At 45.8% G+C, this 17,702-nt stretch overlaps 1 protein-coding gene across 1 annotated transcript; it reads right to left on the bottom strand.

The window, feature by feature from the left end:
• Nucleotides 1-420: 420 nt before the first annotated feature.
• Nucleotides 421-4,206, bottom strand: gjz1 (gap junction protein zeta 1). The gene is made up of 2 exons (XM_048526162.2): nt 4,189-4,206; nt 421-1,620 (listed from the first exon to the last, which is right to left on the bottom strand). The coding sequence occupies exon 2, from the start codon at nt 1,618-1,620 to the stop codon at nt 901-903; it is 720 nt and encodes a 239-aa protein (XP_048382119.1). The 5' UTR covers nt 4,189-4,206; the 3' UTR covers nt 421-900.
• Between the last annotated feature and the right edge of the window lie 13,496 nt (nt 4,207-17,702).

The following is a 17,702-nucleotide window of genomic DNA, read 5'->3' as shown; positions in this document are numbered from 1 at the left end:
GAAGATGGTTGGACCTAAGTCACTATCCTGAGCAACTCCTGCAGAGATATCCTGGAGTGAGATTACCGACCTCCAACGACCACAACCACCTTCTGACATTTCAGGTATGACTTCAACCAGCGGAGAGTTAGACTCTCACTGATACCTAGTGATTCCATTTTTGCCAGGGTCCTTGATGCCATATCTTGGCCAAATGTGGCCTTGACTTGAAGGCCTCTCACTCGTACCCTACCTCCTTTTCATTGGTGCAGAGGAGATTGAGGGTTGGGTAGGGGGCATTTGATGGAGATGGATAACGTGATGGGGCGGGGGGGGGGGGCGGTGAGTAGAGATAGGACCAGAGAGGAAGATATATTGCCCCCTTTTGATGGCGGGATTGACGACCAGGAGGCGTAGATCTAAGAGTAAAGAGGGCAAAAGGTTTAGAGGCGGATGGGAGGAGGAGGGAGGAGAATCTGGAACTCCCTGCAAATGAAGGGGTTAGAGGCAGAAACCCTACTGAACGTTTCAAAAAGATAGTCAGAGGCACACTGCCGTTGCTCAGGAACGAGGGCAGCATCGATGACTGAGAAAATGGAGCGATGGGCCACGGATCGAAGGTAAGGGGCAGGACGATTGGAAGAGTTGGGGGAGGAAGCGAGGGAGTGGGGGAAGGAAACGAAGCATTTTCAGATGGAGGGAGACTGGGCAGAGCATCGGGAGCGGTGATCATCTGGACGAGGCGTCTCCCCAGGGTGGGCTGAAGGGCTTTTTTTTATTTCCCTTCTTTGAAGGTTTGTGGAGAGATTGGCATCAAGATAGCCATGGCGTGGGGGGTGGTGAGGAATCGGGGGAGAGCAGAGGGTTTCGACAGGGGTGAGAGTGATGAAGGGGGAAGGAGTGGAGGATGGGGGGGTCGACTCAGGCCCAGCGGCTCCCTCTAGGGGCCAGGCAGACAGTGACGACGTAACCCAGGGAGACACCCACGTTGAGGAGGGAGGTGAAGGCCATGACGGACAGGGCCCCCAACTTATTGGCCCGGTCAACCAGGATGCATGTCAGGGGTCCCCCGCTGGCCTCATTGCAGGCACTCCCTGGGGCCATTAGGCAGCTGATGGAGGGGGGTAGAACCAGAGGCAGCTGGATCTTCAGCACGACCCAGACGAAGGCGGACTCCAGGGCCACCAGGGAGAGGCTGCAGCCGATGGAGAGCCAAGGACGACCCCGGCCTTGCGCCCGCCCTCGGGGCTCCTCCAAGGACAGGCGCCCTCTCTCCTTCTCCTCCTGGGGCAAGGGCCCGGCCTCTGGTAGGCCGGGGCGGCGCCGGGGAGCCAGCATGTAGAGGCAGATGATGGGCAGAAGTGCCAGCAGGAAGCTGAAGTGCCAGAAGATGTCGACAGGGAACTGGAAGTGGAGGTTGAAGCAAGAGGTGGTGCAGAATTCCGTGACGGAGGAGGAGGCGGCGGTGCTGTTACAGACGAAGTGGGTCCGGCTGCCGCTCCAGGTCCGATCGGCGATGAACAGGGCGAGCAGGCGCAAGCCGATAAGGCCGGACCACAGCGTCAGGCCCTGGGCCCCCGACACACAGCTCATTGCCACCGAGGCCAGGCGGCCCAGGGCAGCCACGTAGGCAGCAGCCATCTGTACAAGGTGCAGAGACCAGGGAGGGTCAGCAAGCGGAGCGACTGAGGGCACACACACTCACTCACACTCGCACACTCACTCTCGGTCACACACAGACACACTCTCGATCGCTCACACTCGCACATTCACACACTCATTTGCACTCTCATAAGCTCGCTTTTGATCACACAGACTCACTCACACACACTCTTACACTCACCCTCAATCACTCACTCTGACATGCACAATCACACTTGCACACTCACTCTCACACACATACTTTCACTCTTGATCACTCACTCAGTCTCGATCACACACACTCACTCTCACATTCACTCACTCTTGATCACACACATTCGCTCATATTCGCACACTCACACTTGATCACACACGCTCACATATTCTGACACTCGCTGTTGATCACACACTTACTCATACAATCTTGCACAATCACTTTGGATCACACACACTTACTCTTGATCACACTCCCTCACACTGACATATACTCACACACTCTCATGGTCTTAAACACGCTTGTACACACACACTCACAAGATCACACACACTCATACTTGCATATGCACTCTCAATCACACTGACTCTCATGCACACACACTCGTGCTCACAGAAACACACACTCGCTCATACTTAGACTCACACACTCGCACACACTCTCAATCACTCACACTCTCACACCCCTTGATTACACACACACATGCATTCTCGCAGTCTCACTCAATCACACACACTCTTGATTACACACACTCACACACACAAACATTCACACTCACATACTCACACACTCACTCACTGAAATGTACATTCAAATGAAAAGAGCATACTTTCTCGCACACGCACTCACACATCATACACCGACCACACAAGCTTGGACTCACACACACTCAATGACTTTCACAGTCCCTCATACACATTCACGCATAGACACACACATACACACACTCAATGATCTACACACACACACACAAACACACACACAGGGTCATAGTCACACGTGCACACATACTCACTCATGCACACACAAAATAATAGTCTCACACACACACATTCAGTCACATGCACACATTCATATATGCAGACTCACAGTCACACGCACATGTACACTCACACAAAGACTCATGTAGTTACACAGGCGCTCACAGGCACACACACACAGACTCATACATTAAGACACATACGCACACTCACTCACACATGCATATACACATAAACTCACACACACTCAGACACAGACACTCACACTCACGCAGACTAACTCACAACCACACACACACACATACAGTCACACACACTCAGACACAGTCACACAAGCTTACAGACTCACACATGCATAAACAATATACACTTCCAAAGCCTCACAAACATGCACACATTCACGTACATACACCCAAACGCACACTCAGACCACAAACACACATTCACAGACAGATATTTACTCTCACTGACACTCACTTACAGATTCACACGGACACAATAACACAGACAGACGCCCTCATACATATGCACAGACTCATAGACACATACACAGAGACACATACATGTACTCACTCACATGCACACTCACGCACATATATCACACATACATTGACACAGATATGCACACTCACAGACTTTCACTAGCAGACTCATACACTCATACGCACTCACACTCACGTATCCACATGCTATGATACATTCTAGAATTCATTGAAATTACTGTACTCTGAGGATTATTAATCCAGTAATATAACCACAACGCTGCAGTACCCTTTGGACGATGGGTCCAGTAAAACAACTTCTACACTGCTGTACCCTCTGGATTACTAATTCAAACATGTAACTTCTACATTACTGAACTCTCTAGATTACTAGCCCAGTAATATTACTTATGCACTCTTGCACCCTCTGGGTTATTAGTCCAGTAACATAACCTCTCCTGTGCCTTCTGAATTTTACCCCAGTAAAATAGCTACATGGCCATACTCTCTAACTTTCAAAATCAGTAACGTAACCTCTACTGTACTTCCAGATTACTAGTCCAACCTCTACACAACTGTAGCGATATTATTTTTGCTCATTGATTATAGAATCCCTACAGTGTGGAAGTAGGCCGTTGAGCCCATTAAGCCCACACCAACTCTCTAAAGAGCATTCCCTGACCCATCTGTAACTTTGCATTTCCTACGGCCAACCTACCTAACCTGCACAACTTAGCATAGCCAATCCACCTAACCTGCATGTCTTTTTTAACTGTGGTAGGAAACCGGAACACCTCCCACGCAGACACAGGGAAAATGTGCACACTCGACACTGCCAGTCACCCAAGGCTGGAATCAAACTTGGGTCTCTGGTGTTGCAAAGCAGCAGGGCTAACCACTGAGCCATCATGTTGCCTTTACACTAAGATACCCTCGCCATTAACAGTTCAGTAACGTAACATTGAGATTCTTGCACTCTCTGGATTTCTACTCCAGTAATAGCAACTCTACACGACCATATCATCTGGATTGCTAGGCCTGTGATATAATCTCAACATTACTATACCCTCTGGATTACGTGTCCATTAATATTACGACTATAGGACTGTACCTTGCTTTTGATGCCTGTTTGTTACTGGTGGAGTCAGTGTGATTCTTGAATCTGGATTTATATCTCTGAATAACTTTGTAATTTCCTGTTTCAGATCTAATTTGGGCCGTGTGCTGAGTCACGTAGGGGGAAGTGGCTCTTTCTGGGATCGTACTGGCATTGCCCTCCCCCATTCCGAAATCGAAATCGATCACTCAACGTGGGTGAGTGGTTCAAGTCAGGACCTTCCCTCTGGCTGCCGTTAGCCTTCAGACTCTGTCCCTCTGTAGGCCTTTAGTCAATCACCGTAAATCTGTGTGCTCCTCCAGGTCTCTTACAGATTGCCCTCAATCTGTGTCCTCTCCTGGGTCTCTCACTGATCGCCCTCAATCTCCACCAAAAATTTCACAATGCACTGCAAAACTCTCCCGACTGCTGGTCTGCCCAGGGTCAGTAGCCTAAGTATTTGTATTGAAATCTGCTGGTATCTCCCGACTGACAGCTTCAATGTGTGAGGTGTTACAAATACGCTCTGTACCTTCATGATACACAGCTCTGAATGTCGAGTACTGAGGGAGCTCTGTAGTGTCAAGAGGGTCAGCACTGAGGGAGCTACACACTGTTGGAGGGTCAGCTCTGAGGCAGCTCTGCACTGTTGGAGGGTCAATGCTGAGGGAGCGCTGCACTGTCAGAGGATCAGTGCTGAGGGTGCGCTGCACTGTCAGAGGTTCAGTGTTGAGAGAGTGCTGCACTGTCACAGGATCAGTGCTGAGGGAGCGCTGCACTGTCAGGATTAGTGCTGAGGATGCGCTGCACTGTTAGAAGTTCAGTGTTGAGAGAGCGCTGCACTGTCAGAAGGTCAGGGCTGAGGGAGTGCTGCAGTACTGGGAGGGGTCTTTGCTGAGGGAGGAGGCATTGTCATATGGTCAGCCCTAAGCAAGCAACGCACTGTGGGAGGGGGAGAGTGAGAGACGGACAGTGGTACAGAGAGAGAGAGAGAAAATCTTCCCTATCATCTGTACTGACATGAAGAATCTCAGTGACACTTACAGTGATGAAGTTGGGAAATTCCCTGTTGCGTTGGAGGTATGGAGGGCGAGATAGCACCTAGTCTGTCCGTGATCCCAGAGCAGTCGCTGTAGTGATCCAGCTCCTGGGAATGAAACTTCTGATTTGCCTGCTCTTTGCTGTATCCCTTCAAAAGGAGAAGGTCATTTCCAACACGATGAAGCAGGGGAGTGACAGAAACCTTGGCCAAGAGATAAGGAACTAGCTGAGAACTGGAGAAACTCCCCTGCTTGCGGTAACATACTGTTCCCCATCATTGCCTATTGTCCTCACTCCCTCTTCCTATCTCTGTAACCTCCTCCAGCCCCTACACCCCTCCCTACATCCGTCGTCTGAGTGACTGAGTGATTTATATGAGACAATGGTTGGCTTTTTTTACTGTTTTTTACATGCAAAATCAACTTTTTTCATAGATATGATTTGATAATTCCAACATACTTCAAAACAGATATCTCCCTGACAAAGAGGGGATTGAGAGACACCGATAAGTGCTCAGATACCTCCTTGAGAAAAAGGGGGTACTGAAGGACACCAGTTAGTGTACAGGTATCTCCCAGAGAAAGAGGGGTGACTGAAGGATACTCGTCAGTGTACAGATATCTCCCTAAGAAAGAGAGAGAGAACGAGAGTGTGGGGTGCGACTGAGGAACACCAGTCAGTGTCCAGATATCTCCCTGACAGAGAGAGAGAGGGCAAGAGGGAAGGAGGGTCATGGTGGGCAATCTTTCCAAACGTTAACAAAATAATGATCTTTCTATAAGAGGTGTTTTCTCCTGAGTCTGAAAATTCCTGTCTTTGGAGACAGTTTATTTCATCCACATTATTTTGATTCTTGCTGATCTCCTGTCAGGTGAAGACACGTGTTCCTAATCTTTTTCATCAAAATTTCCCACTATGTTCAAAGGAGGGACTGAGAACTTTATCAACAAGAAGTACAGCTAAAAAAAGGCCATTTGGTCCCACTTCCATACTAGCTTCCTCCTCTGCCCCTTCTCCCACACCTCCATCACCCTGTCCTTCTCTCCCTCCATCTTTCTATCCAGCTTCCACCCTCTAACTCCTTGTTTTCTCAATGTGGCAGAGACTTCAACATTCCCCAAACCAATCTTGGCGGGGAAAGACAGTTCTGCAGAATTCCCATTTCGATTCACTCCCAGCTCTTTCCAGTCGAATGTCTCCTGGTTCTGCTCCAACCCCAATGGAAAAGTATTCTCACCATCAAGACCGCAAACCCCCCTCCCAACTGATAATCTCAAAGACCTCGATCAGCTTTCCGAAATCAGCCTGCTCTTTCCAAGAGAGAACAGCCCCAGTCTGTTCAATCTTTGTCCGAGGATTTGTAACCTCTCGGTTCTGGAATCAATCTTTGAAATCTTCCGTGGTCACCTTCTCCAGTGTGTTTCCAGACGTTTTGGATTATAGGGACCGGAACTGTGTGGCCTATTGGAGGGATATGGAGACCACAACTGTGCACGGTACCCCCAGTGTGGTCTAACTGAGGAATATAGCGGAGAAGGATGGTAATATATAACTCACACATTTCGTCAATGTCTGTCACACTCGGAAGATTCTCATACAATCCAAGATTCTGATGAAGGAAGTAGTTGATGCCAAAATGTTGAATATATTCAATAAGCGACTAGATATAGTACTTGGGGTGAACATGATCAAAAGTTATGGGGAGAAAGCAGGATTAGCCTATTGAGTTGGACGATCAGCCTTGATCTTGATGAATAGTGGAGCAGGCTGAAAGGGCTGAACGGCCTCCTCCTGCTCCTATCTTCTATGTTTCTATGCATCACTCATTCACACTGGGCTCTGCTGGTAAAACCTCACTGGAAAAGAGAGAGGCTCTGTTTAGATATAGAGTAAAGCTTCCTCTACACTATCCCCATCAAACATTCCCAAGACAGGGACAGTGTGGGGTAGGATACAGAGTAAAATTCCCTGTACACTGTCCCGCATCAAACACTCCCAGGATAGGGACAGCACAGTGTTAGACACAGCATCAAGCTGTAACTATCGAAGGAGGCAAATTATTTTTAATAAACTAAGTTCTCACTTTCTTTCCAACGCTCATGGACTCTGTGACAGAGGGTCACACAATGTGTGTGGAGTCCAAAGCAATTGCTGAGGTGTTAAAAGAGTACTTGGTATCTATGTTCATTGAAAACAGGGATGTTGTAGGCCTGGAAATAAGTTGGAGATGGCCTGTTGTCAGGTTCGTTTTCGGAGACCCTCACAGATTTGATGCAATAACAAGACACTGACCTGTTTAGAAAAACACAAATCCTTTTATTTCCAAGCAAGTACAAGCTGTGGAGAATCGCTGTACTCAACCCGGCACAGAGTGCAGTCTCGTAAGTAACTCTCCCTGAGCAGCGGACAATCCCCGCTTTTTATACTTTACTAAGTACATAATACATAAAACAATTTCAAATTTCACAATGACATGATACATGAAACAATTATTACAACAGACAAAGACAGGATACAAAACAATTATTACATCAAGAACATAAAAGACCAGGATATAGTATCGATCGTTCGTGGAGTGGCTGCTAATGGCAGGAGGCGATTTCAAGTTGTTATCGGGACAGATTGTAATTTCAGTTGCCGGTGTGTCTGGCTGGAACAAAGTCAGTGCCCTGGCCCCTTTGTCAGCAACAGAAGTTACATGCTTCAGAAGTCTCACACCCTTACAAATGTTCCTCACTTAACCTTATTTGAGACAGTTTAACTCTAATTCTATTCAGTCAGGAAGCTTAAGGCAGTGTCTGCATACTGATGTGTAGGAAGATAAGGAGTTACAAAGTCTTAGACCAAATTCCTAGCTGGGCAGGAAGCTTCAGGGCAGTGCCTGCACACCTATGTGTAGACAGATAAAGGACATTAATTTATAGAAGTATAGAAATCAATGGGATTTTATCCCAATAACATCTCATTCCCTCCTTTTATCTTTTCATGATAACCTACATCGGGCCTGAGAAGGGAGCTGCCAGTCTGTCAAACACAAGTCTGCAGCAAGGGTTCAGGCATGCCATAAATGTACAGCAGACCGCTATGATAACTGCTAAAACGACTATGTAGCAGGTATGAGCCCCAAGAACCGCCCATAAGCCATCCTAACAAGCCCTCCCCAGTTTGGGGTCCCTCTCTGTACTGTTCCAACTGCCCCTGTATGGCTTGAACCGCCTGGGTAGTGTTATAGGACTCATTGGTTACATGGGTAATGCACTTGTCCCCTATAATAGTGCATACTCCTCCTTGCTGAGCCAGCTGATAGTCCACTGCATACCGGGTTTGCTGAGTACAGAGCCGAAGTTCAGTTAATTCTTGGTTGACTGCCTACAATACCGTCATTGTGCTGTTTCCCAGGGCGGTGAGCCCACATACAAGGTAATTTCAATTTTTTTGCGGCCACCACCCCTGGGGAGCCTCCCAAGCTGACTGTTCCCAGGAAGCCGTATTCTCAAGGAAGATCCCAAGGCAACCAGGTTCTGCCATGCAGCGCAAAACTCCTGGCTCAGGAAGCATGTGACAATTCGCCATTAAGGTTGTGCTTGTTGGGGACAAGGGACCGTGAGGGGCCCAATGGTCCCAACAGCAAACAGCACTGGCAGAGTTGAAGTGGCAGTAGTGAAACTGTCCCACCCCGTGTGGTACTACCTCACTTAGACACGCACAGACACCATACTGAAACTGACAGGTTTGCAATAGGCCCTTTAAAGTTGAATTGTAACGACCGCTTGCCTACTACTCCACTCGCGTGGACACTGTAGCTCAGGGATTACCCCCTTATTCCCAGATTCTCTCTGTGATTTATTCCTTATCTCTGCTCCACTATTAACCCAGTCACATTTCTGAGTGAACCCCCACATGACTGCCTGTTAAGGAACCAATTTCTAACTCTCCCTGCCCGGCCCTTACTGATGCCCCACTCCCTTCTCCGGACCCAGTGTGGATTTTTAACGTCCTCAGGTACACCTATCCAGGATTCCCTGTCTGTTAAAAACCTCCAGGCAATCCTCCTCCATAAACAATTGGCTATTATCAAATGCACTGTCCATGCCTCTGTTGATTCTATAGTTACTCAGGGCAACGTTCGGGCTGATCTGGCTGCTAAGCAGGCTGCTGCAGACCAAATTTTTATTATACCCTCTATGAACAAGCAGGCGGTAAATCGCATGCCTTCAGACAAGACGGGCATGCCGGATATAGTCACTGTTCGGCACTTACAGGGGGACACCCCTGCTTCTGAAAAGAATATTTGGAAGGCGCATGAATGTTTGCATTCTGCGTCCTCAGGACTTTGGGTTACCCAAGTCAGCCAAGTGTGTGTACCTGATACTTTGTTACCGATGCTTGTTGACTGTCTGCATTCTGACACCCGCCTTGGCAAGGAGGGAATGAGTGGTGTTATGCTCCGTACCTGGTGGCACCCCAGACTGGCTGAGGCAGCCCAGTCTCATAGAGCATCTTGTCTCACATGCCAGCTAAACAATGTGGGTCAGGGGGTGAGATACTCACCAGGAAAAGCACCCTTGCCAGGTGGACCGTTTGAATGCATTCAGCTAGATTTTATTGAACTGCCACGCGTAAAATGTTACAAATATTGTCTTGTCATTATAGATGTATTCAATAAGTAGATAGAGGCTTTCCCAACAACAAACAACAAAGCCTCAACAGTAGTAAAACTATTATTAACTGAAATAATACCGAGGTTTGGAGTGCTGTGACAAATTAGTTCAGACAACGGCCCTCACTTTGTAGGGAAAATTAATAAGGAACTGTGTGATACGTTACACATCCAACAACAATTCCACTGTGACTACCACCCCCGGGCGGCAGGGAGAGTGGGAAGAGCTAAAGGAACACTTAAAACTAAACTGACCAAGTTGACATTAGAAACCGGCCTTAATTGGCTAAAGGTTTTGCCACTAGCCTTGTATCACATGCGAATAACACCCCATTCTACTACTGGGCTGTCAGCAGCGGAAATAGCCTATGGCCGACCCAGCAGAACACCATGGGATGCCAATACCAGCCCACCCACCCAAACTGACCTAAGTGTGATGGGAGAAGAAATGCAAAGGTACTTCCGTCAACTAACATCATCTTTAAAGTTTCTCCATTCACAGGTAAAGTGTGCCTTCGGACCGCCTCCGCAGACACCGGAACAAGACCTCGAGATTCAGGGTTGATCTTTGTGGCCAGAGATTGGAGATTTTGTACTTGTCCGGGACTGGGATCGCCCCAAGCTTGGACCAAAGTGGAAAGGACCACACCAAGTGTTTGTTCAGACTCCAACAGCTCTTAAAGGACAGAATCGCAGGATCCACCTAAGTGACTGTAAACGATGGATTTCCTCATCAGTGTGCAATTAACCATTGGACTGAGTATTATTCCACCCATGCATGGTCAGCAGGACAATCTGTTTTATAGGACACACATCCAGCTGCACGGGAATCAGACAACATGTTACCCACTAGCACGATCTGTAGAAGTGTTATTTGTGGCAACACCTGCCTGGAACCCTAGTCAGCTTTATGAAGTAGAGTATTCTGTTAAGCCTTGCCGAGTGAAGAGGGGAACAAGACCTGTAAAACCATTTGATTTTTTTTTCATCTACCTCTTAGCAATTAGGACGAAAAAAATGGTAGTGGCATCTCCACATTCTGTAGTTTAGGCTAAAGTCCTTTGGTTTACCTCCCAAAGGTTTTGACTATAGGAATTTGTTGAGTGAATTGGTGTTTATTTTTCTTTTCCCTTACACTTGTTCTTGACTAGGTAAAATTTTTCTTTAAACGTCAGGAAGCAAACTACAGTTTTTATTTTCCCCAGCTGAGGTTGCTGGGGGAGCTTTAACCTGCAGACAATTCCCTGTAGACTACCCATTGGTCTCCAAGAAAAAAAACTCAAGTTTTTATGGGGCCTTAAATGTAGCAAGATGTTCACAAGGTAATGCAGAGATGTGAGAATGGGAAGGCGGGTTTATAGTGTGGTTATGAGAGGGTACTGCCTCGGGAGCAGTCAAATAGCATTAACCCACAATGATCTGAACCCAGGTCCATCTTGAGAGGAATTGTGCTGACCACCCTCCTGTGCAGTATTGTATTTATTTGGCACCTATGCTGTTTAATGTGTCAAGCATTTTAAAAATAATCTGGTGAGAGTATTTTGCAGTTTTTATGTTGCTTGCAGAGCTTACTTGGGTAAGAGTTGCTATGGCTACAGTTGTTGCTAGCTGCCAGCACTTTGCAATTTAAAGAAGGCGTCACAAAAGAATCAGTGATAGTGGGAACTGCAGATGCTGGAGAATCCAAGATAATAAAATGTCAGGCTGGATGAACACAGCAGGCCCAGCAGCATCTCAGGAGCACATGCTCTGATGAAGGGTCTAGGCCTGAAACATCAGCATTTGTGCTCCTGAGATGCTGCTGGGCCTGCTGTGTTCATCCAGCCTCACATTTTATTGTCACAAAAGAATAGCTGCTTCCCCTTGTAAAGGATCCACACCCTGCAGAATCTGTCACAGTGTCACATCCCTCTCCAGAAAACCCATTGAAGTGTAGGGTCCCATTGCACTTCTGTTTGCCAAGCTCCAGAAGCTAACCTGATGAAATTTTATCCATGAGTAAAATTGCTAAAGGTTTTGCCAAAGGCTGATGGGGTAGGGAGAGGTTTCTTTTATGTGTTTGGTTTTAACAGACAGTGGTTCTGTTGAGGATTGTGACCTCACAGGTGTGGAATTGTTTCTGTCGCTCATCTATTAGACAAGCAACAAAAGCGCGTTGGCCTCATGCTTTAGATGCAGAAAGCCTCATCAGTGTACCACCATACATTCGTGCAAAAATGCCTTGTAGTTTGGGGATTTGGATTTTTGAAAAGTATATTCTTCACTCACAGATGGGGATCAACACTTGCATATTCTGCAGAATCATGCAGTTATCTGGTGTTGTTAGACTAGTGTTTTGCATTGCGTTATAAATGTACATTATGTACGAATCAGTGAGCTGTGTGTTCACAGGCAATGAATCCATTCCAGCTTTGTGCACATCAGCAGAAAGATCATCTAAACTTCAGATGATCCTGAATTCTGAAATGAGCTGGGCACATTATCGCGTTCTCTCAATCCTGTCAAGTCCATGACACTGCACAAGTGCACCAGTGTCAGTGATCCTTACTCACTGCTATCCCATTGGGCAACCACGGTGAGATTAAAAACAGTCCCATTAATTTCTTTTGGAAATAACTCTGGAATCTCGTTTTAAAAGAAAACCCAATAAAGTCTAGAGAGAACTACCCTGCTTTATGCCCATTGTAAATGTTTGACTTCAATGGAATCTTCTAAAAAACGTTGGGAAATTATAAAGGGCACAATCTTCACAAATACTTTCTACAAGATAATTACTGTTCAATGTCTCTGAAAGGGGTTTTGGGATTAGGCCGCAATGCACACAAAGGTACATTGCATTCTTCTTCCTCTGCCTGTACCACCAACCAATTGGTAGGATACCATGAGCTAGCCGAGCTTTGTTCGTTGCTGAGTATATATTTCTGTGATGTGCAAAATTTGTGGAATAAAATTGGGATGCAAAGAGAAAAAGCAGCCTTCATTTGAGCTAAACTGATTCTTGATTTGTCTAATTTTATTCTTTTATACTAAGCCTTCCACAGTGTTAAAAAGCTAGAAAATTGTGAATTCTTGCCAAAACTTAAATGAACTGTGATGATTGATAAGGTAATGCCAACCATGTGTGGTATTAACTTAAAATTTATTCCGCTTTTTTGAACTAAACTTAATTCCTTCCAAGTGGCCAAGATTTTAGTGTGGTGTTTTTCCCACAATAAAACATGTCATCTTCTTGTGTCAGACAGAGTTACAATTGGAACTTTGTGTGGTGGACACAAATCTGTCTTGATTATATCTTGTCTTTTTTTTCCAACCCTGGAATTTGTAGTATGGAAAGAAAGTGGAATGAAACTAAGAGTCCCCACAGGTGAGGAGTATGGTATTAACTGAAAGAGATTAAAAATAAATGAAACATTGAAAGAGAGAAAGATAAACAACTTTGATATCTGGTCCAGTCCCTTTTCTAGGAAATTTTTTTTTAATTAATTGAGTTGTGAAAAATAAAATTGAGAGAGAAAGAGAAAACATTACATTGCTAAGGAACACCGAAGGAAGTATATTCACCAGTGATGGACCAGGGCATTACTGTGTGCTTTTACTGGACTACCTCAGGCGTTTAGTACCTCAACATTTGTTCCTTTTTTTCTTGCTGTTATTTTATATACTTATAAAGCTGATAGTCTTAAATTTTTTTTAATAAAGTAAGTAAAATTTGTTGAGCTACGTACAACAGCCAGGAAATGCGTGGAGTGGGCTGTTAGTTTTAACCCTGCTTCTAGTCATTGGAAGTGTTTAAATAATTAAAAAAGATTTGAAAATTACAGCAATTGCCTCAGATCTGAGGTACAGAGGTGCCACATTGGGAACAATTTGCATTTTTGTGTACTTAAAGGTAGTTGTGATGATGTGGCTAAATGCCACATCTTTTTATTTTTAGATATTGAAAATCACATCTAATGTCTTTTTTTCAGTTAGTGCTGTGTAAAAAGCTTGGATTTCCTACACTTACCCAGATTCTTCAGGTTTTGTCACTGATGTTGTGTTACCTACTTTCAATATAAACAACTGATATCCCTGTAATGTGTGAAAGATCTTATCTCTGCACACGAGATAATGGGAACTGCAGATGCTGGAGAATCCACGTGAACAAAGTGTGGAGCTGGATGAACGCAGCAGGACAAGCAGCATCTCAGGGGCACAAAAGCTGACGTTTCGGGCCTAGACCCTTCATCAGAGACGGGGATGGGGAGAAGGGAACTGGAATAAATAGGGAGAGAGGGAGAGGCGGACCGAAGATGGAGAGAAAAGAAGATAGGTGGGGAGGAGAGTATAGGTGGGGAGGGGATAGGTCAGTCCAGGGAGGACGGACAGGTCAAGGAGGTGGGATGAGGTTAGTAGGTAGGAGATGGAGGTGCGGCTTGGGGTGGGATGAAGGGATGGGTGAGAGGAAGAACAGGTTAGGGAGGCAGAGACAGGCTGGACTGGTTTTGGGATGCAGTGGGTGGAGGGGAAGAGCTGGGCTGGTTGTGTGGTGCAGTGGGGGGAGGAGACGAACTGAGCTGGTTTTGGGATGTGGTGGGGGAAGGGGAGATTTTGAAGCTGGTGAAGTGCACATTGATACCATTGGGCTGCAGGGTTCCCAAGCGGAATATGAGTTGCTGTTCCTGCAACCTTCGGGTGGCATCATCGTGGCACTGCAGGAGGCCCATGATGGACATGTCATCTAAACCTAACCTCTGGATACAACGCATTATCCTCCGACACTTCCGCCATCTACAATCCGACCCCACCACCCAAGACATTTTTGCATCCCCACCCTTGTCTGCTTTCCGGAGAGACCACTCTCTCCATGACTTCCTTGTTCGCTCCACACTGCCCTCCAACCCCACCACACCCGGCACCTTCCCCTGCAACCGCTGGAAATGCTACATTTGCCCCCACACCTCCTCTCTCACCCCTATCCCAGGCCCCAAGATGACTTTCCACATTAAGCAGAGGTTCACCTGCACATCTGCCAATGTGGTATACTGCATCCATTGTACCCGGTGTGGCTTCCTCTACATTGGGGAAACCAAGCGGAGGCTTGGGGACCACTTTGCAGAAGACCTCCGCTCAGTTCGCAATAAACAACCGCACCTGCCAGTCGCAAACCATTTCCACTCCCCCTCCCATTCTTTAGATGACATGTCCATCATGGGCCTCCTGCGGTGCCACAATGATGCCACCTGAAGGTTGCAGGAACAGCAACTCATATTCCGCTTGGGAACCCTGCAGCCCAATGGTATCAATGTGGCCTTCACCAGCTTCAAAATCTCCCCTTCCCCCACCGCATCCCAAAACCAGCCCAGTTCGTCCCCTCCCACCACTGCACCACACAACCAGCCCAGCTCTTCCCCTCCACCAACTGCATCCCAAAACCAGTCCAGCCTGTCTCTGCCTCCCTAACCTGTTCTTCCTCTCACCCATCCCTTCCTCCCACCCCAAGCCGCACCTCCATCTCCTACCTACTAACCTCATCCCACCTCCTTGACCTGTCCGTCTTCCCTGGACTGACCTATCTCCTCTCCACCTATCTTCTTTTCTCTCCATCTTCGGTCTGCCTTCCCCTCTCTCCCTATTTATTTCAGAACCCTCTCCCCATCCCCCTCTCTGATGAAGGGTCTAGGCCCAAAACGTCAGCTTTTGTGCTCCTGAGATGCTGCTTGGCCTGCTGTGTTCATCCACTTCACACTTTATTATCTCTGCACACAATCCTTTTCATGATTATTTCTTCTATCCACATTTTACTGAGAGTATATCCTCAAAATTGTATTAGTCTGAAAATATACCTTTCTATTCCTGTGAAACATGCATACATTTAAAATAGGGCTGTTTGACCTCTGCAAGCCCTAGATTAGTAATTATGCAGCATTAACTTCAATCTCCCTAATTCTGTCTTCATCCCTGCTCTATTATTGCTCTTGTTGTGACTTGCTGTGCACACAACTAGCATGTTAACACCACAGAATATCTGTGGGACTTGTGTCTTTTGTCACTTTATATTTATCTTCCTGCTCCTCGCTTCACCTGCCGTTATTCTTCTCAATGTATTTATTTCTAACACAAAGATTCAAAGCTGGAAACTTTCAGAGCTTCATTATTTGAAGCTCCACACTTTGTGCTTTGAACTTCTGTTTAAGAGGGTAATCTCAAAAACAAAAATTCCTAGTGCTTCTTGCAAGTTATCTCTTATTTCCTAATCTTCCAGTCAGTTTTCCCCAACTGTGAAAATGCAAATGAAACAATTTGTTGGAAATCACCAAGTGGTGAAGCTTTCCTCTAAACCCCTCCCAATAACATAAATAGATAGTTCCAAAACAAAGGGAAAGGGCAATGTAGGACAGCAGCTGTTAATGACTTTGTTGCAGCAAAGAATAAAAGTTTGGAGCATATAGCCTTCTGCATCACTATTGCCATCTTTATGTTCACAAGGAATATTAATTCGAGAACAGGCTGCATGCCTGTCAAGTCTCAGTTGCAGCTCCTGGTGAAAGTGAAATGTTAAAACAGTGAGATAAACTTCTCTTGGGGGCAAGTGCGAATGGACAATAAATGCTGGCGTTGGCAGTGATGTCTTTGCCCCATAAACAAAAATAAACAACTGGACAACACTTGGAAGATAAGTCTAATTATTATGCCTTTTTTATGAGCTTGGGCTGTCTTCCCTACCCTATCCAGGTTGCAGATCCTCAAGTCTTTACTGATGCCTACAACCCAGCTCCCTGCCCAAAATGACCTCGACACATACACACAAAGCTGTGTTGTACATGCATCCAGTCTCCTTAAAATAAAAGTGCTTTCAAGTTTATTTCTTTGCATAATAATCTGGGAAAAAATACAAGTTTTTTTGCACATGCCACCTGCTTTTGTTAAATACTTCATGTGGGAGCAAAGACTAGATTCTGAAAATGGCTATATTTGTGCAACGCCCTTTCAACCATTGCTCTATTTTGTTTTCAGGTTAAGGCATTGTCCTCTATACAACCCTTCCTTTTATTTACTGAAATCGTGAAACAGCCTATTCAGGCTTAGGCCTTTTTTTTGACCCTACAGCAAGCATCATCTCACCGACACCTGTTTGAGCCTTTTTATACCTTGAAGCTACAGTGCAGGCAAATGACACTTACAGTGGTGGATTGCTTACAGCTATTGACAGTCCTGCCATAGTCACCGTCTGCCTGGATACTAGGGTTTGATTGTGTGAGGAGACAGAACTCCATGTTAACTGAAACAAGGGCAGAAATTGATGGAGAAACTGAGTTAGAAAATTTCTTTTTTGAAATATGCATTTTTGAAGAACCATAATATAAGGCAGTTTTAATGAAGTTTAGGAAATTAATAAATTTAAAGGTCAATAAAGTTCTGTTGGAAACATTATTGTACGTCAGTTTGCTTTAGGGGCAAGGGCAAATTGCAAACCTCCAATGCACAAATACAGATGGAAAATTTTAGAAATATAAGGCAGAGTGTCAGCAGCCAATTAGAAAAATGTGCAATTTAATGTTTTGCATAGTGAAGTACACCAGGGAAGTAGATTAGATTTCTATAAGGACAAGGGTTTGTGTCTTGGAAACCTTGTCCATTTCTCACTGTGACATACTGGAAAGAAATAGCATCCAGAGGGAGGTGGTGTTATCAGTTGTAGGGAACTTGAAGGTGGACAAATTCCAGACTCAGATAAGATGTTGCCCAGGCAAGGAGAGTGATTGCCAGAGTCTCTGATTAATTTTCAAATACTCTCCAATACAGAAGAGGTGCCAAAGGACAGTCAAACCATTTGCATTTCTGAAGA

The sequence above is a fragment of the Stegostoma tigrinum genome, chromosome 48 (genome assembly GCF_030684315.1).
Source record: "Stegostoma tigrinum isolate sSteTig4 chromosome 48, sSteTig4.hap1, whole genome shotgun sequence".
NCBI classification, from domain to species: Eukaryota; Metazoa; Chordata; class Chondrichthyes; order Orectolobiformes; family Stegostomatidae; genus Stegostoma; species Stegostoma tigrinum.
The sequence above is the reverse complement of the archived record's forward strand: the minus strand, read 5'-3'. Positions and strand labels throughout refer to the sequence as shown.

Coding starts and splice junctions, on each gene's coding strand:
- gjz1 (XM_048526162.2), bottom strand. CDS start 1,620: ATGGCTGCTGCCTACGTGGCTGCCCTGGGCCGCCTGGCCTCGGTGGCA.